The sequence below is a fragment of the Xiphophorus maculatus genome, chromosome 17 (assembly GCF_002775205.1).
Source record: "Xiphophorus maculatus strain JP 163 A chromosome 17, X_maculatus-5.0-male, whole genome shotgun sequence".
NCBI lineage: Eukaryota > Metazoa > Chordata > Actinopteri > Cyprinodontiformes > Poeciliidae > Xiphophorus > Xiphophorus maculatus.
In genome coordinates, this window is record NC_036459.1 from 1754485 (window position 1) to 1774819 (window position 20335).

Genomic DNA, 20335 nt, shown 5'->3' on the forward strand with positions numbered 1-20335 from the left:
GATCATCTTCTAACAACAGTTTTTATTAAACTAGTTTTGATTTATGCCAAATTGTTCTCGATCCTCAGGACTGAATTTTGACAGATTACAGCTGCAGTAATAAAAACATTCAGCAATGAAGCTAAACATGCAGAGAAAACCTGCAGGCTGTTACCATGGTAACTAGAACAGGACCATTTCTCCTCTTCCTCCTGATGGCCGTCTGATTCCAGCACCATCAGATCCAGTTGAACAAACCTGCAAAGCTCATCCTGAACAGACGTTCAGGTGGAGAAATAATAACTCAGGTTTGTAGAATCAAATATTTTCACATTTCAAACATTCCTGCTCAGCTGAAATGGAAACTTTTGGTTTAAATGTTTGATTAATTCTACTGTGTTTGTGTGAAATCAGCACTTGAACTTTGCAGGAAAAGTTCACTCAGTTTATGTTTAACAGAAACAGATTCAGCATCTGATGAGTAACGAGCTGGAGCCGAACCCGTCCACCTTTCTACTTCCTGCGAGCCTCTACTGTCCACTTCCCCTCTGTCCCACAGCACCACCTGCAGGCCGGAAGAGGGTCTGCAGGATCAATGAGCAAATCATCATTTAGTCTTCATTTGTAATCTGTCCAGAAACTCAGCAAACAGAAAATCCTCCAAAACCCAACAGAGAGTAATTTGGTGGAAATCTGTGAAAAACACTTCATATAAAAACACAAACACCAGCATTAAATCAACAGTTCTCATTTATTTCACTGTAACTGAATTATTTCCCTCGGATGGTTCATTAGTGGCTTTTAAAAATCAGATCACAGGTTTGATTCCAGTTCAGCTTAAAGAGGTTTTTAAAGATTTTTGTTCACATCTGATGTCCCAGATCTTAAAAACCGTCGGAGCAGAGTGGACTCTTAGCATCGCCTCAGCTTCAGTCACTTGGTACCGAATAAAATTAGACAAGAAAACCGTCTAAAGTGCAGAAATGAGAACTTTTCCGCCAGAAGAGAGCACATGTAGAGGAGCAGGGTTGAAATACAGGCAACATTGTCTGAGGACACATGGAGGAGGAACGGAGGCTCAGAGGGGCCAAAAACTGATTGTAGAGGAGGTACGGTGAAACAGGAGGGTCGAAAACTGAATGAAGAGAAAGTATGGAGACTCGGAATGGTCAAAAACCTACATTTGGAGGCTGTACGAAGGCTCAGAAGAACTACAAACGGAACATGAAGGATGTATGGAGGCTCAGAAAGGCCAAGATTTAAATGTTAAGTAGGTAAGGAGACCCAGGGTGGTCAAAAATTAAATGTGGAGGAAGTAGAAAGACTTGGGATGGTCAGACACTATGTGGTCATGCAGTACCAGAACTCAGGTCACAGAGACTCAGGCTGGTAAAAAAACTGAACGTCTGAGCTATATGGGAGCTTCCAAGTGACAAAAACCTGGTGATGTGGCAATACGGAGACCAAGGACAGACAGAAACTGTGTGTGACATTCAGAGACCCTGCACTGCCAGAATCAGGCGACCCAAAAGGACATATTTAAGGTATATGGAAGTCCTGCAGTGCCAAGACGTTTTGTGGAGGCCTTAGAGGTTCTGGACTGGCAGCAGACTGTGAATAAGTATAAAGGCCGTATGGAGACAGCATAGAAAAACACGTTGGTCAGATTTTGGTCTTAATGTTTAAAAACTCGTTAAGGTCTCCATGTAATCAACCAATCAGAGCGCTCTGTGAGGGGGCGGGGCTCCAACCCGTCCAGCTGCCCTTGGTTCTTTGTGCTTTCTCAGGTCTGAGCCAGACCTCTTCGGTTCTGGTCAGACCTGCTAGAGATTGTCTGGACTGGTGCTGGTGCAGTTCTGACTGGGACTGGGCTCAGGGGGTCAGAAAATGACCTCCGACCCCTGCGTCCTGATGCTGAGGACAGTAAAAACGAGGACAGGTTGTGAGATTGTCAGCGATTCTGTAGAAAAATAGAAGGAGGGAATAAAAAAGAGGAATGAAGAGCTGCAGGCGAGACATTTACATCGATTCTCTATATAGCTTATAAATACGTATCTACACAGTATGTGGTACAAAAATACTAGAGCTTTCAGTGGGGATTTCAAAATAAAAGCACATGTAGCTGTGGCACTGCTCAGGCACAGGTTGTGATGATGATGAGGAGCAGATCTTCCTCGTGGTGTGAAAACAGGCGGGGGCGGGGCCAGCATGTGGTGGTATGGAGGCCCGACAGGGACAAAATTATGATGCCCCGCCCCAGAACCCCAGAGTGGGAGGGGCCTGTGGCTGCTGCTTGTATTTGGCATCAGGAGTCCGACTGGCCAGCGCCGCCGCGGTCCCATTGGGCGGCGCCGCGGTCCCGTTTGACTTTAAGGCAACTTTTCTCTGTGGCGAGTTTAATAAAAGTTTCTATTAAAAATGTACAAATTACAAACTCTATGGCATCATCATCATCATCATCAGTATAGAAAATATATAAATATGATTTCTCTGTTCTGTACAAATGTTTTGCAGGTCGCCGTCCTCCGCTTCCCTTTTAGCGCCGCCGCCGCAGTCTCTTCCCGTTTTCTCTTTTCGCCTCAGATATCAACAATTGTTATATACAGGGAGGGGGCGGGGCTTGGCTCACGAGGAGTCCGTGCACGGGGACGGCGGCGGCGGGTACAGGTGGTGGGAGTAGCTGCGCTCTGTGTACGGCGACGGCGGGCAGCTTTCGCAGTTCTCCTCCGCCGACAGGTACTGGCTGCGCGGTGTGGGCGGCGGCGGGAACGGCTCCGAGTCATAGTTGAGGTCGCTGGTGTAGCCCTTGACGGCGGCGGATTTGAGCGGCCGGCGGCCCGGCGTGTAGTCGCTGTCGCAGACGTCGGTGCTACAGGGCGTGGTGGGCGGGGCAAAGTGGCGGTAGGTGTAGGGCCGGTAGCTGGAAGGATGAAAACATCAGTTTGTATTCACCAATCTATGGAGAGCCAAATGTATGGCAAGCTAGTTTAACATAACTTTCACTGACTGACTTTCACTTTCTGAGCAGACGGAAAAACAGCTGAAGATTTATTCAGTTTGAACGGATCAAATGCTTTTCAAGATGGCGTCACTGAGTGGCCAAGCATCTGGATTACAATTCCAGACATGACAAACCTAATCACTACTCAAAGTTACACTTTAGATTCTGAATTGAGAAATTTAATGTAAAGAGCTGCCACTGAGCTGCCCAAACAGCTGCCAGCAGAAGGCAAAAAACGCATGGAAACATTTAGCTGAAATTCAGTAAGATTTTAAAAACATGTTAAGACGAGATTTGTATCTTATTAAACCCAAAAGGTGTTCAGTTTTCAGTCAGACAGGCTGAAGCTGTGAAGAGAGAGAGGGAAACGATTTATGGGTCTTTAATAACTCAGGATCTGTCAGAGGATTGTATCTTTATATTGTAACGAGAAACTTTACTGTCGTTTTGCATCTCATATAGACTATGTTCTAATAAGATTTCTCTTATTAGAAATAAGAAAATTGATTGAATTGATTTCCAACCTCTGGCAGCAAAATGCTTCCATAGAAACTGCTTCATAAATCTGAACATATTTAAGGAGCAAAAAGTGCTGCTGTCGACAAGCTGGAAATGGAGCGTTTTCAAAAAATGTTTCATTTCTCATTGAAATTTGAAAGTGTTTCATAAATTTGGGATGTTTTGACAGAATAATGATTCAAGATATCAAAGATGTTGTTTTCTCTGCCAGGCTACCAAAGTTATTTACACCTAAAAACAGCCTTAAGGAGCAAAAGCTGCTGCGGTACCAAACATTCCCCAATGGAAAATCTGGGCAGTTTGACTAGAAATAATAATTACTCCAGATATTAGTGATGTCATTCTGACTGGTCAAAATATCAATTCAAGATATCAGCATAGAAAACTAGTCTAGATTAAAACCATCCATGATCTCTTTAATTTATCAGGAATCATGACGAGTCAGAACTAAAGTCCAGATGTTTCTGTTTGTTTCGTTGAGTCATTATTTGTTTTTAAGTTACTAGTTTAATCAGTTTCTAAAAATAAATTAATGGCATCTCAAATTTACATTATGATAATAATTCAGTTGCAGATATATTTAATAATCTGACGTCATTAAGTCCAAATATAATCAGAAATCTGAATTAGCATGTTTGGGTAAAACTGCCTGATCCGTCTGGTGGTTCCGACCCGGCCCGTTAGTACCTGTAGGAGCGGTGGGTGGAGGGGCTGTTGGAGGAGTAGCCGAACTCCAGGGTGTACTGGGAGCGGACGGTGGCGGGCGACGGCGGCGGGTTCAGGATCTGGAAGACAGACAGCATGAGACCAGAACCAGAACCAGAACCAGAACCGGACGGGTTGGGTCTCACCGGGGGGAAGTAGGTGCCCTTGGTGCTGGAGGAGCTGCTGGATGACGCTCCGGTGACGTGGGCGCGGTCGTACGGAGGGCCGCTGCTGCCGCCCATGATGCTCAGGGAGCCAATCACAGACTTCCCTCTGGACATACCTGCAGACAGAGAGTGGGTCAGAACCGGGTCACAACTGGCCCCGCCCCCCCGGCGCGACCCGCCTTACCCGGCAGCGAGCTGGACAGTGACCCGGGGTGCGGCACGTATCCGAGCGGCACCGAGGCCTGGCCGTGGACCACGAAGTCGTTGGCGACCGTCTCGCCGTCGTCCTTCATGTGGGGGCAGAGGACGCGCTGGCACACGAAGTAGATGGCGCCCACTACGAACAGCGCCATTACCACGGCAACGATGGAGCTGATGGTGCTGTTGGTCGGCGCCGGCAGCTCCGGCGGGTCTGTAAGTACAGGAGAGCGTTGGCACAAAGAGACCACCAGAACCGGGTCGGAGCCGGGTCGGGACCAGACTCACAGCAGTCCATCTCGTCCGAGTTGTCGCTGCAGTCCGTGTTGTGGTCGCACTTCTGGTGGATCCCGATGCACTGGCCGTTGGCGCAGGAGAACTGGTCCGCCAGACACCGGACTGGGAACAGAACCAGAACACATCAGTACCAAAACTGGGAGACATTCCCAGTTTCTATTGAGGTTTTTTCCTGTTTTTGGTTCTGAACTGGTTTCGGCCCAGTTTTAGACTAGACTGACGATTGTATAGTTGAGAATTGGTTTCATGGCTTAGAGATTATTTTAGCCTCTGGACCTGGATCATCTTCACACTTGTTCTCGTCGGACCCGTCCTGGCAGTTGACCTCCCCGTTGCAGCGCTCGCTCTGCCCCACGCACTGCCGGCTGTCGCACTGGAACTCGGACTCGGAGCAGACGGGACATTCCTTCTCGTCGCTGTGGTCGTCGCACTCGGGGAAGCCGTCGCACCTCCAGGTGTTGGGGATGCAGTCCACCTCTCCGGAGACGCAGGCGAACTGATCGGGTGAGCATGTGGGCGGTTCTGAGGAGAGAGAGAGGACGGGTCAACGGGTCGCCACCGGCGGAGCGGCGACGGGGCGGCTCGGCGACAGGCTCACCTCCACAGGTGAGCTCGTTGGACAGCAGCACCAGGTGGACGGGGCAGGAGCAGCGCGTGGTTCCGTCGCCCTTCACGATGCAGATGTGGGAGCAGCCGCCGTTGTCCCGGGTGCAAGGATGGTTTCCTGCAGGAGGAAACAGGAAGTTAGAGCAGGTAAACCAGAACTCAGGTTTGTCTTGTTTGGTTCTGGACTCGCTTTAGCTTTGGTCTAGATTGGTTTTAGATCATTTCAGCTAGAAAACTATTCAAAAACTGTTGTTATTCTGGTTTAGGTTTGAAGGTCTTGAAGTTTCAGACATTTCCAGTTTAGTTTCAGGTTTTTCTGTCGTTTGGGTTGTGGACTGGTCTAAGATTGACTGTGGAAATGTTTTCAGTCTAAAACTGGCTTTTAAACTGATTCTGGCCTCAGATTGGGACAAGCCTAGTTTTCAGTTGGAAACTGGTTTTGGGTTTGAGACGTCTTTAGAGAGGTTAATTTAGACTCAGGTTTTGGTTTTGAGGTTGTTTTATTCTGGGTTTGGGTCTGGTTCTGGACATTCTTAGATGAGGTCAGCTGCTGGTAGGTCAGTCTATGTTCCGTCGGCGGCGGTGGACTCACGGTACTCGTTCATGTCGATCTCGTGCACGGCGTGGATGTCGCTCAGGGAGGCGACCCGCGCCTGGACCTTGGTGCGGTCCTCCCTCGTCGTCTTGTCGATGCGTTCGATCATCTGTTGCTGCTTGTCAATCCAGTACAGGTGTTTCCCGAACACCGTCAGGCCCACCGGCTGCAGGATGTTTGAGTCCGCGATCACAATCCGATTGGCTCCTGCAGTGCTCACCAAAATAAAAGCACCAGGGAGAAAAAACAAGGGCGAGAACTTCAGGAACAAAGGCAACAAAATGGGAGAGGAGGCAGGAGGGAGAAGGGGGGACACCGTTAAACACACCTTTCACCTGAGCTCAGGAGGATCAGAATGAGCTTCAGTCAACATTTCGCTCTGGTCATCAACAGGAATTTAAATATCGTTTATAATATATTTCTGGGTTAAAGTTTAGTATTCTTTTGTTCAGCTTTGTTTGCTTTTTCAGCATCCTTTGACTTGTGTATAGAAAGGTTAGAAATGACAGAAATAAATATTTTATTGATCCAGTCATCCTCTTCACTCACGTGGAGGAAAACCTAAAGCCTCTCCAGCTTTAGAGAACATCAGGATTCATGTTTATCTGACAGAACTTGGAAATAAATTCAGGAGAAGTTTCTCATTTTAACGAGATTAAAAAACCTTCGAGGTTTATATCTCATTAACATCAAAATATCTTCTTTTCTATTATTTTTTGTCTCGATGGACATACTGCTGTTCCTCTGGATGGCCTGCAGGGGGCACCAACTGAAACTAAAATATCAGATTATCTCTCTGGAGTCTTCCAGAGTTTCTACATCAAAGGTTTTTTCGCTACCTGGGAGGGTCAAAGGTCATGGTTTCCTGCAGGCTGAACGGAAACAGCAGCATGTAAGTCCAGGATGGCTTCCTGTCGGGTCCTGCTTCCTGTCAGATTCTGCTTCCGATCGGACCTTTAACAGAACTCACCTGACAGGTCGCTGCTCTCAATGCGGCGCAGATCTGAGTCGACCCAGAACAGTTTCCCCGCCTCGTTGTCCACAGCCAGCGCCACAGGTTTTCCCAGGTTGCTGAAGAACAGAACCTCGCGCTCCGTCCCATCCAGCGCTGCCCGCTCAATCTTGGGTGAGCGGTCTTGCAGGTTGGTGAAGTACATGTACCTGTGGAACAGGTTCTGTTAGCGTGACTGACCTGTTTGTTAGCACCCAGTGCTAACACCCATTGATAACAAACAGGTCACTTATACAAGTTTTGCTGACCCAGGGTCCGGCACTGGGAGAACTACTCGGACTCACCCTCTCTCTGGGTTCACCACGATGGCCCGCGGCTTGTCGTGCTCGCCCCGCAGAACCACGCCGACCCGGCTGCCATCCGTCCGGGTCACGTTGATGACGTTGGTCACCTCGCTGGTCCAGTAGATGAATCGGCTGAAGATGTCGATGCTGAGATCAAAGGGTCCGAGAAGGGAGCTGGACACCACCGTCACAGTCTAACAGAACCAGACAGAACACGGCCAACTGGATCAGGACCCTCCGATATTAGTGTCAGCGTCCGTACTGTTAATTTTCATTATTTACTTTTTCTCTTCATCAGCTACTTATTCTTAGCTGATAATCAGTTGTGAAAATTGCTGTGGTTAAGCTAATGCTGCTCTGGTTAGCATAAGGCTAATGCTAATCTATACAAACCCTTCCCGCTTCAGAAGCGGGAAGGGTTTGTATAACCCGGAGGAAGGAAAAACGAAGAAACATGCATGTAGAGGGGATGAGGACAGGAGGATGATGCAAGAAAGGAATGAAGACAGTGAGGTGGATGAGCGGGAGGAAACATGGTATTTCACATGGATATGAACAAAACGGATGACCCAACTGCTTGAGGATTGATCTGATTTTTGACTTGCTTATGCACAATAAATGACAGAAATCCAATGACTGAAGTGTCTTATGATAAATTTAAAATCTTTACTCAATTAATCTATTTAAGAATAGGAAAAATATTCAGTAGCATAGTTACTCAGTAGTAAACCCTTCCCGCTTCAGAAGCGGGAAGGGTTTGTATGGGTCCCGTTGGGTCTCCAACCTCCCTAAGCTAACCATCAGAACCCAAAGGAGTTGGATCAAAGTTGATTCGGTCGGGTCAGCTTCCCCACCTGGTTGCCGTCCTCCTGGGCGCGGCGAATGACGTTCTGCTTGGAGTCGATCCAGTACAGCTGCTTGTCCAGCGGGTCGTAGTCAATGGCCCGGACGTTCTTCAGGTTCTGAATGGGCAGGACGATGTCGGGGCTCTGCTGCTCGTCGATCACCATGCGGTTGATGGCCGCCTTCTGGCTGAAGAGCAGGAACGCCGTGGGAGCTGCATGTGACAAGCAGACTGATCAGAGACCTGAGCAAAACCTGTCCAGGTCGTGGTCGAGTCCGGGTGGCTCACCGCTGCACGTCTTGTTGTCGAGGTTGAGCGAGAAGTGGGCGGGGCATCCGCAGACAAAGCTGCTGGGCACGGCGAGGCACAGGTGGGAGCAGTGGCCGTTGGTGGAGGCACAGGCGTTCCAGCCGGCCTGCCGGGACGAGTGGAACACCAGGATGTCCATCACGTAGTCCAGGTGTCCCTGGATCAGGGTCCGGTTCTGGCCACTCGTCTTGTTGGCCCGCTCAATGCTGCGGTGGCTCCAGTCCGTCCAGTAGATGTAGTCCTGGTACTGGGTGAGGCCGAACGGGTGAGGCAGGTCGTCGGCAATCACCTCTCGCTCCTTGCCTGTAAGATGAGAAATCGGAAAAATCATGACGAAATCAGAACCAGAACAAGACCGGGTTCGATCGGTACCAAGAAACAGCCGGTTTCTGTTCACACAGAGCGTTACGAGTCCAAGACTAGGCAATGAAAACGGTCTTAAACCCCATAACCAGTTCAGTACCTGTCCAAAACCAGTTCAGAATCAACACTGGGACCACAGGCATGTAATCATTCCGAAACCAGATCAAAACCAGTCTGAACCGAGTCAAAATAAAGTTGAATACTTTCTACATTCAAGACCAAAACCAGTCCAAAACCAGTTCAGAAAGAAAGTGGGTTCAATCGGTTCTGTGAAATTTAGCCAGTTTCTATTCACACAGACGAGTCCAAGTACCAGTTTAAAACCCGCCCAGTACCTTCCAGAATCCAGACTAACTGCATGAAATTTTTGAAAACAATCTCAAGTCAAACCTAAAACGACTGAAAGAACTGATCCGAAAGCAGTTGAATCCAACCAGAACCGTTCTGGTTCTGGTTGGATTCAGGTTAGCTGGAGCTGTAGAACTTTCTGAGCAGCGTTTTAACAGACAACCCAAAAACCCGACTGCAGCTGCAGGACCTGATCCGAGTTCTCTGAAGGTCCCACCCAGGTGAGCGAAGTAGACTTAACCAGAATCTTTTTTTTCTTTCTTTTTTTTTCTCCGAAGAGTTTTTGCGGCGCTAGTGGCTCGTATTTTTCTACAGTAGGCAGACAGGAAGGAGGGTGAGGAGAGGGGAGAAGACATGCGGCAAAGGTCGTCGGGACCGGGAGTCGAACCCGCGACGTCCGCGTCGAGGACTAAGGCCTCCAAACGTGGGGCGTGCTAACCCACTGCGCCACCACAGCACGGCCCTTACCCAGAATCTTAACCGCACCCAGTAGCAGGTTCCCCTGGTTCTGCCCGGAGGAGCACCTGCTGTGTTTGGACCCCGGGATTCTGGAGGTTGTTTCCGGTTCTGTTGATAATTAACTTAACTGGACTGCACTTAAAATCTGGTCTCCACTTTATACCTTGCACATGTACAGAGCTAAGTAACTTCCTTTTTACTGTCAGTCCTGCACTTTATATTTTATATTTATATTTATATTCATATTTTATACTGTATTTTATTTTATTCTGGAGTAACCTCACAACATTGAAAGCTCAAAACACTGTCCTGAGCCGTATGCAACGAAATCTCGTTCTGTATTCACCCTGTGCATGCAAAATGACAATAAAGCCAGTCTAAGTCTAAGTCTCTAATTACCCAGCATGTTGGAGGACTCGATGAGCGTGGTGTCCAGGTCGGCCCAGTACAGGCGCCGCTCAGCGTAGTCGATGGTGAGTCCGTTGGCCCGGCCCACGTTTGACACCAGCGTGATGCGGCCGGTTCCGTCCATGGCGGCCCGGTCGATCTTGGGCTTCCCGCCCCACTCGGTCCAGTACATGTACCTGCAGGGATGGAAATGGGTCAAAACGGAAACGGGTCGGAACAGGACCGGGTCCAGGAGAAGCGGAGCCTCACCCCTCGACCGGGTCCAGCGCCAGGGCCCGCGGGCTGTCCAGGTCCTTCCAGACCAGAACCTGGCGGTGCTGCCCGTCCAGCTTGGCCACCTCGATGCGGTTGGTTCCGGTGTCGGCCCAGTACAGGTTCTTGCCCAGCCAGTCCACCGCCATGCCTTCTGGGTAATCCAGGCCGAATTGGACCACGTGCTCCAGCGCGCTGCCGTTCATGAAGGCCCGGCTGATGGTCTACAGAACCAAAAAGAGGACAGGTTAGAGGCCGGTTCCGGTGGTTCTGGAGGTTCGGGCCGGGCCCAGACCCACCTTGAGCGTGATGTCGGTCCAGTAGATGCGGTTGTCGGTGATGTCGAAGTCGAGGGCGGAGGCCTCCTTGACGCCGGTGAGCGGGATGGCCATGGTGTTGCTGTTGGTCTCCAGGGAGATGCGGCGGATGTCGGTGTGGCGCGAGAAGAGCAGGAAGGCCTCCGGGACGATGCAGCTCTGCAGGTCGCCCAGCAGCTCCAGGCCGTTCGGGCAGCCGCACCGCACGCCCTGAGGCGTGTGCAGGCACAGGTGGCTGCAGCCGCCATTACTGTCAGCGCACGGGTTGGTCCCTGCACAGGCAGAACCAGAACATAAACTACAAAACCAGAACCAGAACAGACCCTTCCCCGTTTCTCTCTGCTATGTTGCAGTTAGCATAGACTGTCATGAATCCTAGGCTAGTTAGCATAGCAGAAACAGATTTCCTGTCACTGTAAGCTGTTTCTCCACCATTATCACATTTAGCAGCGAGTACACAAGGATGATTGACAGCAAGAAGCCCCGCCTCTTGGCTCTGATTGGCTGTTTTTGGTTCATATCGTCCAGCAGCAGCTCAGGGAGATCCATCTGACTCAAACAGTTTGAACAAAGATGTAAAACTTTTTCTTTAATAAATGTTGCAAAGCTAGGATGGAAGTTCATAAACAAAAATAAAAAATACAGCAAAACAAACAAAAAACTCTGCGGGTCAGATAAGCCTACTATAAGATTGCTTATTCAGCGCTCTAGTGTCATAAAAATGTTCACTGAAACAGGAAGTCCCTAAGAAGGTTCAAAGGTCACAGTGCTGACACTGACCAATCACACATTAAGCTGCTGGTTGAAGGACAGAGGTGGAGCTGAAGTGGAATTAAACTTTATTCACTTTTCTTTTTCTTCTGGAAACTGAGATAATTCACATCAAACTAAACATATTTGAACAGTATTGCCATTCTTCTTTCCCCGCCACTAGGTGGCGCTAATGCACACCTAAAGATGTTTGCCAACCGCCAGCAAACTCAAGAAGAAGGAGGGAACAAAAGAAAGGAGATGCTTCCGGGCTAGGCCCCGCCCCCTTGTGACATCAGCGGACTCACCGGCGGCGCGGTGCAGGTGCGTGGCCTTCAGGCCCATGAGGTCGGGCAGCTGGTCGATGATGAACTCGCGCTCGGCGGTGCGTTTGTGGACGCGCTCGATGCTGCGGCGCTGCCAGTCCGTCCAGTAGACGAAGTCGCCCAGCAGGCTGAAGCCGAAGATGTGGGGAAGTTTGTCCTCCACCAGCACCCGTCGGCCCGTCCCGTTCATGTTCATCACCTGCACACACACACACACACACACACACACACACACACACACACACACACACACACACACACACACACACACACACACACACACACACACACACACACACACACACACACACACACACACACACACAGATTTAAGATTTAAATCAAGCCAATGAAATATTCCAATTTTAGTTTTTTGTGAAAATTCATCACAGATCCAAAACTTTTGCATTAAAAGACTTCTAGTTTTTAAATTCCTTTGGGGTTGATTTAATACATTTATTCTGTTCTAAAAACAAAATATGTGTCACTTTCTTTCAAAACATTTGCTATATTTCGCAAAGTTTCATAAATTAGATGAAAGCTAATTTGAGTTCAGTGAAGTCGCTTTATGGAAAAGTTTGGTTATAAAAACATGAATATTTTCTGTCAAATATGATCCACAGTTAGGAAATGATGTGGGAAATAATTTAGATTAAAACAAACTGCAGCCGGACCACAGACGGCCCCTGAACCACACTTTGGACACCGCTGCTCTGAAGCAAAGCTGATTAATAAAAACGGACCGGATTCAGGATTAACGTTCAGCTGAAGGAGATAAATGAAGATTAATATAAGAACTGATTTTAAGGAGGAAAACCAGCCGTCTTCCAGCTGGGCGGTGGCAGCATCATGCTGAGGACACAACGACCACCTGAAACCAGCAGCTGGACGGTTGCAGGTCTGACCCAGTTGGACTGTCCAACAGAACCAGATGACCTCTGTTCCTCATGAGGTCACCGCCTCATAATAATCTGTCCCTCAGCAGATCCAACCAGATCTGTTCTGATCAAGGAGATAAAACCCGGTTCTGATCCAGTTCTGATGAATGTGCGGGTCGGCGTTGTGGAGCGCTGCGATTGGCTGCCGCTGGGTCGGCCCTCTTCTTCCTCCTCCTCTTCCTCAGTCTGGCGAATAAATAAGGAGTTTCCATCGGGAGCGCCGGACCCAGCAGGCTGGATCGGACCGCAGCGCGGTTCTAAACAGAGCCAGATGTGGTTCTGAGCGGGGAGGGGAGCTGAACGGACCGGTTCTGATCGGATATATGATCCAGATCAGTCCGTGTTTTCAAAGCTTCCAGTTTGAATGCCTGGTTTCACCCCGGTCTCCAACTCTGGACCAGAACCAGAACCAACAAGAAACTTTTACAGCTTCTTCATTTTTAATCCAGATCAGAAATGATCTGGTTCTACACCACCAGGTTCTACACCACCCGGTTCTACACCACCACCCGGTAGTTTATAAACCACTGAACAAAATAAGATCTGATCTGATGCTGGATCAACCTGCTGGTTCTAGTTCTGCTCTGCATCAGAACCAGAACCAAACATAGAGAAGCAGCATTCAGCTTCTATGCACCACAAATCTGCAACAAACTTCCAGAAAACTGAACAACAGCCGAAACCCTGAGTTCCTTTGAACCTGACCCTGGGTCTGACCCGGTTCTGTTGGACCAGAACCCGAGCCTGGACTGACCTCGATCTTGTCCGTCTTGGCGTCTCCCCAGTAGATCTGCCGCTGCTCGTAGTCGAGCGCCAGGCCGTTGGGCCAGCCCAGCGACGTGTTCACCATCACCAGCCGCTCCAGCCCGTCCAGGTCGGCCCGCTCGATCTTCGGAACCTCGCCCCAGTCCGTCCAGTACATGTACCTGCGGGTCAAACGGAACCGTCACGGAGCCGTCCCGCGGCAGGGCCGGCGGGCCGGCAGCGGGACTCACCCGGCCACCGGGTCCAGGACGATGGCTCTGGGCTCGTCCAGGTCCTCGGAGATCAGGATCTTCCTCATGGTTCCGTCCAGACGGGTCACCTCTATGCGGTCCGTCCCCGTGTCGGTCCAGTACAGGTTCCGGGCGATCCAGTCCACGGCGATGCCGTCCGGGTGGCTGACCTGTGAGGTGACCACGAACTGGGCATCGCTGCCGTCCAGGCGCGCGCGGCGGATGGCCTTCACGTCATCGTCCGTCCAGTAGACGTATCCGTCCACCGGGTCGTAGTCGATGGCGATGGCGTGCCGGATGTCGTCCACCTGCAGGATGACGTCGGTGAAGTCGGGCGTGTCCAGGGAGATCTGACGCAGGTCAGTCCGCCGGGCCAGCAGCAGCATCTGGGTCGCACCTGTTAGCATGTTAGCATCGACCAGGAGTCATTATCACAGCAGCTAAAAAACAATAAAATAAATCATCAAATATCCATCAGAATCAGGGCTGAATTGATTAATCAATTATTGAACTCATTCAGTAATCGATCAGTTTGTAACGGTTTACTGATAGAACAAGACAGCAGGAAGACGAAACATTTATGGTTGATAAGGCCTTTGACTGGTCCACAAACTGGAAACAATAATAATTATTAATCACCTTTAGTTATCCAGTTATTAGTTAATACTAAAATTAATCAATCTTTTAATGATCAGAGCAAAGCTGTCAACATAGTGTTTTCTCATATGAAAAAGGAATTAAATTATTTATTTGTAATGCATTACATAAGTGGTTATAAGTGGTTAAATGAAAATTCGCTACGTTTTCCCGATCAGTCGTCTAAATAATTCATTACTAATAAAACTGTTTGCTGTAGCCTTAACATAAAATAAAATATCCTGAAAATAAATATCTGCTTCCTGATAAAAGCTGTCCAGAAGTTTCTGTGAATTTTCCCAGTTTTCCTGCTGGACCTTCATCCCGTTCCCAGTGCAGAGCTGGGAGGACTTCCTGGTCCTGGAACGCCGCCGCCACATTCCCACCGCCGAGCCGCAACAACGGCCTGAAAGGCGGCTTTGTCCGGTAGCCCCGCCCCCGAGGCCGGCTTCCCACCGAAAAATGTAAACAGAGGAGCCGGAGGGAGGGGGAGACCAGTGGGGGGAGGAGCGGGCTGCCATGGCAACGGTAGGTCGGCCCAGCACCGGCCCGCTTCCAGATCAGAGGAGAACAAAGTCTGGCTCCAAACGTCTCAATTGACTCAATCTGCAAACTGAGAGAGATTCTGCAAACGATTCAGATCAGAACCAACAAACCAGCAACTGGACCGGTTCCAAACATACCCGGTCCGGGTCCAAACCAACCGGACCAGGTCCAAACAGACCAGACCGGGTCCAGAACCACCAGGCTGTAGCAGCTTCCAGTTCAAACTGATAATCGTCACAAATAAAGTTTTTCAGAATAACTAACGACTTGTAACCAGCTGACATTTAGTTTCCTTCTCTGAGACAGACTGAGACCAGGAAGGGCCCATATGGTGATGATGATGATGGTGATGAAGATGGAGGGCGTCCTCACCGTCTCTGCAGGTCTGTCCGTCCTCCAGCAGCTGGACTCCGGTGGGACAGGCGCAGCGGTAGAAGGGCCGGCTGGGGGACAGCAGGCAGAGGTGGGAGCATCCCGCGTTGCCATGGGAGCAGGGGCTGCTCCGCGCTGCAACACATCGACACGGAAACGGGTCAGAACCGGCCGGGAGGAGAGCGTAGCAGGTCTGGACGGGTCCAGATATGCGACAGACACAGTCGATACGAGACCCTGCAGGCTGAGACTCACAGACGGGTTGCCTCTTGGGGCTGAAGACGTGCAGGTCCATCGGGGAGAAGATGTGGGAGTGGACGATGCGCTGGTCCCGACCCGTCTGCTTCCTGCAGGAGTGGATGGAGTGTGTGTTCCAGTCGGTCCAGAACAGAGTGTCCTCGTACAGGGTGAGGGCGAAGGGGTGAGGCAGCTCCCCTTTAACCACCACTTCTCTGCAACACAACACACACACATCAGATCGGGTCCGGGCCCGGCAGAACCGCGTCGGACCCGGCAGCTGGTACCTGGAGGAGCCGTCCAGGTTGCAGCGGTGGATGAAGTTGTGCTTGGCGTCGGCCCAGTAGAGCTTCTGCTGGCCGTAGTCGACCGTCAGCCCGTTGGGCCAGTGGATGTCCTGGTCCACCAGCAGGGACCGGTTGGTCCCGTCCATCCCGGCCCGCTCGATCTTTGGGACCTCGCCCCAGTCCGTCCAGTACATGAACCTGAGGACGACACACAGCTGAGACCATGGGGGCAACCCAGAACCAGAACCACCAGGACCACCGGGTCCGTTTCCTTCACATCCAATGAATAGAAACGTGGTTCTGATCCAACTCCTCTCCAGGCCATTTAGAAGCAGCAGAACCGTTTCCCCCTCGCCTCTGGTTAAACCCGTCCAGCAGCAGCAGAACCGTCCGGACTCACCCTCGCTCCGGGTCCAGGGCGATGGCTCTGGGCTGGTCCAGCTCCTGCCAGAACAGAACCTTCCTCAGCGACCCGTCCAGCTCGGCCACCTCGATCCGGTTGGTATCCGAGTCGGTCCAGTACAGCTTGAGGCCCAGCCAGTCGCAGGCCAGGCCGTCCGGCGCGGCCAGGCCCGGCACCACGGTCTGGGCGGCGCCAGCGCCGGTCCGGTTGAAGGAGGTCCGTTTGATGGCCTCCTCGCTGACGTCGCTCCAGTAGATGAGGCCCTGGGCGTAGACGTAATCCACGGCGGCGGCGTCCTCCAGGCCGCCCACCACCACCGTGGCGTTGGCCTTGTCGCGCGCCGCGTCCACCAGGCGAAGGTCCCGCCGGTTGGCGTACAGCAGCAGCGGCTCGCCTGGTGACACACAGGAAGTGTTAGCAGGGAGACAGGAAGTGGAAACAGAACCAGAACCCGGTTCCAGAACTAATAAAGAACAAATCGTTACTGCAATAAACCAAAATATCGTTTGGAGACCATTTTAAGTAGAGATGCGCAAAATATCGGCATCGGTATCGGTCCAATAAATCAAACTGAGCCGATATGAACAACAAATATTTATTATTCTCTTGTTTTTTGTTTCTGGACATTTTTTCCCCAAAAGCGTCGAAACGGAAGTGAAATATGAATAATATCAGTAATAGCAGCAATTTTAATATTAATATCAGTGCATGCCTAATTTTAAAGAAATATATTGATAAAAGTATAATAATGCAAGTTCTCCTAAGGTTTAATTTTGTAAAAAAAAAAAGTTTTATTATAATATGTTTTACTACTATAATGATATAAGTGGCTATAAGAACCATTTATGACTGAAACCACAAACATATTTCTGTTTCCTTTGGACTCCAGTTTAATTTAAACTGCTCACCATAACTGCATTTAGTCAGAATATTTCCTAATTTACTGATAATCTCATTAAACACACATCATAAAAGGTAGTAAAATAAATCTGACAATACAGATGATTCTGGTTTTTTATCTTTTATTTACTGAGACAATAAGAAGTTCATATTCTTATTATAGTAAGAAATTTATCAGAGCAAAAGACAAACAGTATGATAGATGTTCACCTTTATATCCAAAATAAGCAAACAAAGCAACAAAAACAATAAATAAAACAGAGTGGGAATAGTTTATCTGTTTTATCTGTTATAGACCCTTTTCACATGACGTCACACAACTTCCGTTTTGGCTCGAAGCTGTGTATCCTTAGTTCCGGTGTACATAGTAAGTAATGATAAAGTTGTCTATTTCATATATATATATATATATATATATATATATATATATATATATATATATATATATATAGAGAGAGAGAGAGAGAGAGAGAGAGATGTATAAATCTGACAGCATATGTTGATCAGACAGATCACCGGAGCATGGAGTTTACACAGTCTCTAAAACATTTGCCTAAAATAAGATTTGAAGATATATCACGATTTGCAAACCAGTTCTCTCTGACAAAAAAATCTAAATTAGACAAAGGCTACAAATTCTTCACCGAACAATACCTGTTTGACTATGAAGGTAGGTATTTTTGTTTTGCGTAACCGTTAGCTTAGCATTAGTGAATTTTGTTAGCTAGCTAACTACGTGACATAACTGTTCCTTAACCAGAACTTTTTACTGTTTTTGAACTATAACGTTTTAGGCTCTAATCTTGATCAGATTATTAAATTATAGACTGGAGTTGCCACTCATCCCATAAAATAGGGATTTGTTTGTTATAAGCAGAGATGTCCGGTACCGCCGCTGCTTTGTAATGCCTTTAATCGGACCACTTTTTCGGTAACGAATAATCTAACGAGTTCGTATTTCAAATCCAGTAATCAGATTAAAGTTATTTATCCAAATCATTGCACATTAATATTTTCTTGTGTATTTATTTTTATTCCTTCTTTGCGTCTTTGGGAGAGACTCTGTGGCAGTTAGCAGTGACAGAAACATGAACAGTGCATGGAGATGCGCATTTTGTTGCTGGAAAAACAGAAATATCGTCAAGCCCAACTGTTATTTGTGGCTTTTGTCTTGTTTTTTCTAAACTTAACGGTTATCTAGCACGTAAACACTGTTTTATAAAACACAGAAAGTGAACCTCTAAACGTTACAGCGCTGACAGAGAGTATATTTTTCCTAAATGTGGCTAAAGCTGCTGCTAGGTGGTTTACTCTCCGATCGGAGGCTGTTTATTTTACACACAGATAGAGAATGGTGACTTTACAATGATTAGTAACAGCTATCTAACACTTAAATGCTGTTATTATTAAACTTACCTTTTATTATATCCTTAAGATTATGAGAATGCGGGAAGTTTTCAGCTTGGTTCCCAAGGCAAAATCACACCGGAAGTAAAGATACCCAGTTTTGAGTTATGGCGGCCATTGTCTGACGTCACTATGAAAAGGGTCTATTGGGCTGCTTAACGCTGCCGCTCCAGTTCCTGCTCAGAAGGAAAACTGGATCTTTGGTACCAGGAGGAGATTTCAGCACCAATAAAGTTATTCAATAAAATAAGAGAATATTTCAGCTTAGTGTTGGAGTCTAAAAAGAGCAGCTCACAACCCGAGAGATCCATCAGAACCACCAGAACCGACCTCTGACACTGTTTTACTGAAGGAAAATGCGGAAAAAGCCCAAAATTCCCAACATGGCAGAACCTGGAGGCAGCAGGTGTTCCTTCTAGCATCAGTGAAGCACGGTGGAGGTTCTGTCATGCTGAGAGGCTGCAGTGAACCAGAACCAGAACTCCTCAGCTACCTGGAAAGCTGTCTGTCCCTTTAAATCCAGACTCAAGCATTTCTGTTTCTGAGGTTTTCCAGGGAATATTTCCTGGACTTCCTGTTATTCTGTGATTCCGCTGTGCATTAAAGCTAATGGAGCTGATGATTCCCAGCTGAGGTTTTCCTGTTTTCCTCCAGGTTTTCCTGTTTTCCTCCAGATTTCCCATCAATCTGCAGGTTATGGATGAATCTCCATACCTGGAGGTTTTTCCAGGGAAGCATCCAGTCTGAGTTGCTCTGCTGGAAAACTGATTTTTCTCTGTAATAATATTTGGATCAGAACCAGAACCTACCCTGGTTAACCAGCTGAAAGGCAACTAGCTAATTACTTAGTTGGTTAGCAGCTACAACCTGTTAGCTTTGATGCTAAGTAGCTTCAATAGCTCCTGTTGTTGTTTCCCACATTCCCTCTCTGCTCCAAATAATCAACCGAAACTCCCGAATCCAACCAGAACCAGAACCAGACCCCACATCCCGTCCAGAACCGGAACCTACAACTGGACTTATGAGCAGAATTCCCCGGAAAATGCCTTTTCCAGAACAAGCTGGATGTTAGCTGGAAGCTAACGTTAGCAGGCCCTGGAAATCTAAACACAAAATCCGAATCCAGCTGGAACCCCGCCACCCTGGTCCAAACAGCCAGAACCTCCAGAACCAGAACCTTACCTGAGACGAGCCAGCAGGAACCCAACAGCAGCAGGATCCGAAGACACATTCCCATCTTTCCCCCGATCCTGGGCCCAGCCGCCGCGGATCCTCAGCGGAGGATTCCCAGCATTCCCATCATGGCTGCGGCCGCTTCCTCTCAACAAAAACGCTCCGCTCCGGTTCGGTTCGGTTCCTATCAGACTCGGATCCTTCCAGCTTCCATCACACGCTTCTGTTCGCTTAAGAGTCCGATCCAAAGACTCATATCGTCCCACAGGATCGTCGGTGTCGCTCCGCTGCCAGAAGCCGCTGGTGCTCCTCCTCCTCCGCTTTCTATTGTTGTTCTGCCGCACACGGACTGCGCACTGCCGCAACAAAAACACCGCAAACCGCCCGCAACCGCAGAGACCTGCGCATCCGGTCCGAACCACCAGGAGGGACTACTTTATCTCCCCAACTAGCTCTGAAAACGGGCAGGAGAAACCGCTGGGGGCCGCGGCGCTTTAGAAAACACCTGGAGCCGAGAGCTGGGGGCCACAACAGGTGGGGGAGGGGAGACAACGGAGAGGGGGGGGGGGCAACCACGAACCTGAAGGAGGGAGAGACAGGTCTCCAGGTGTTAGTTCAGTGATGTTTTTGTCTGTTCTGTGAAGTCGACCAACAGCATGATGCTGCCACCTCCATGCTTCACTGCAGGCCCGCTCCTCCGCT

General features: G+C 48.9%; 1 protein-coding gene across 1 annotated transcript; it reads right to left on the reverse strand.

Annotated features, from left to right (window-relative positions):
• Positions 1 to 711: 711 nt before the first annotated feature.
• lrp6 (LDL receptor related protein 6) lies at positions 712 to 20144 on the reverse strand. Its single transcript, XM_014472764.2, has 23 exons — positions 19643 to 20144; positions 16151 to 16547; positions 15751 to 15948; positions 15482 to 15678; positions 15227 to 15361; positions 13673 to 14069; positions 13432 to 13603; positions 11722 to 11938; positions 10646 to 10935; positions 10344 to 10570; positions 10086 to 10270; positions 8496 to 8819; positions 8218 to 8420; positions 7364 to 7557; positions 7038 to 7228; positions 6065 to 6274; positions 5465 to 5590; positions 5143 to 5388; positions 4858 to 4968; positions 4556 to 4783; positions 4351 to 4487; positions 4187 to 4284; positions 712 to 2899 (listed from the first exon to the last, which is right to left on the reverse strand). The coding sequence occupies exons 1-23, from the start codon at positions 19695 to 19697 to the stop codon at positions 2605 to 2607; spliced, it is 4833 nt and encodes a 1610-aa protein (XP_014328250.2). The 5' UTR covers positions 19698 to 20144; the 3' UTR covers positions 712 to 2604.
• Positions 20145 to 20335: the final 191 nt, after the last annotated feature.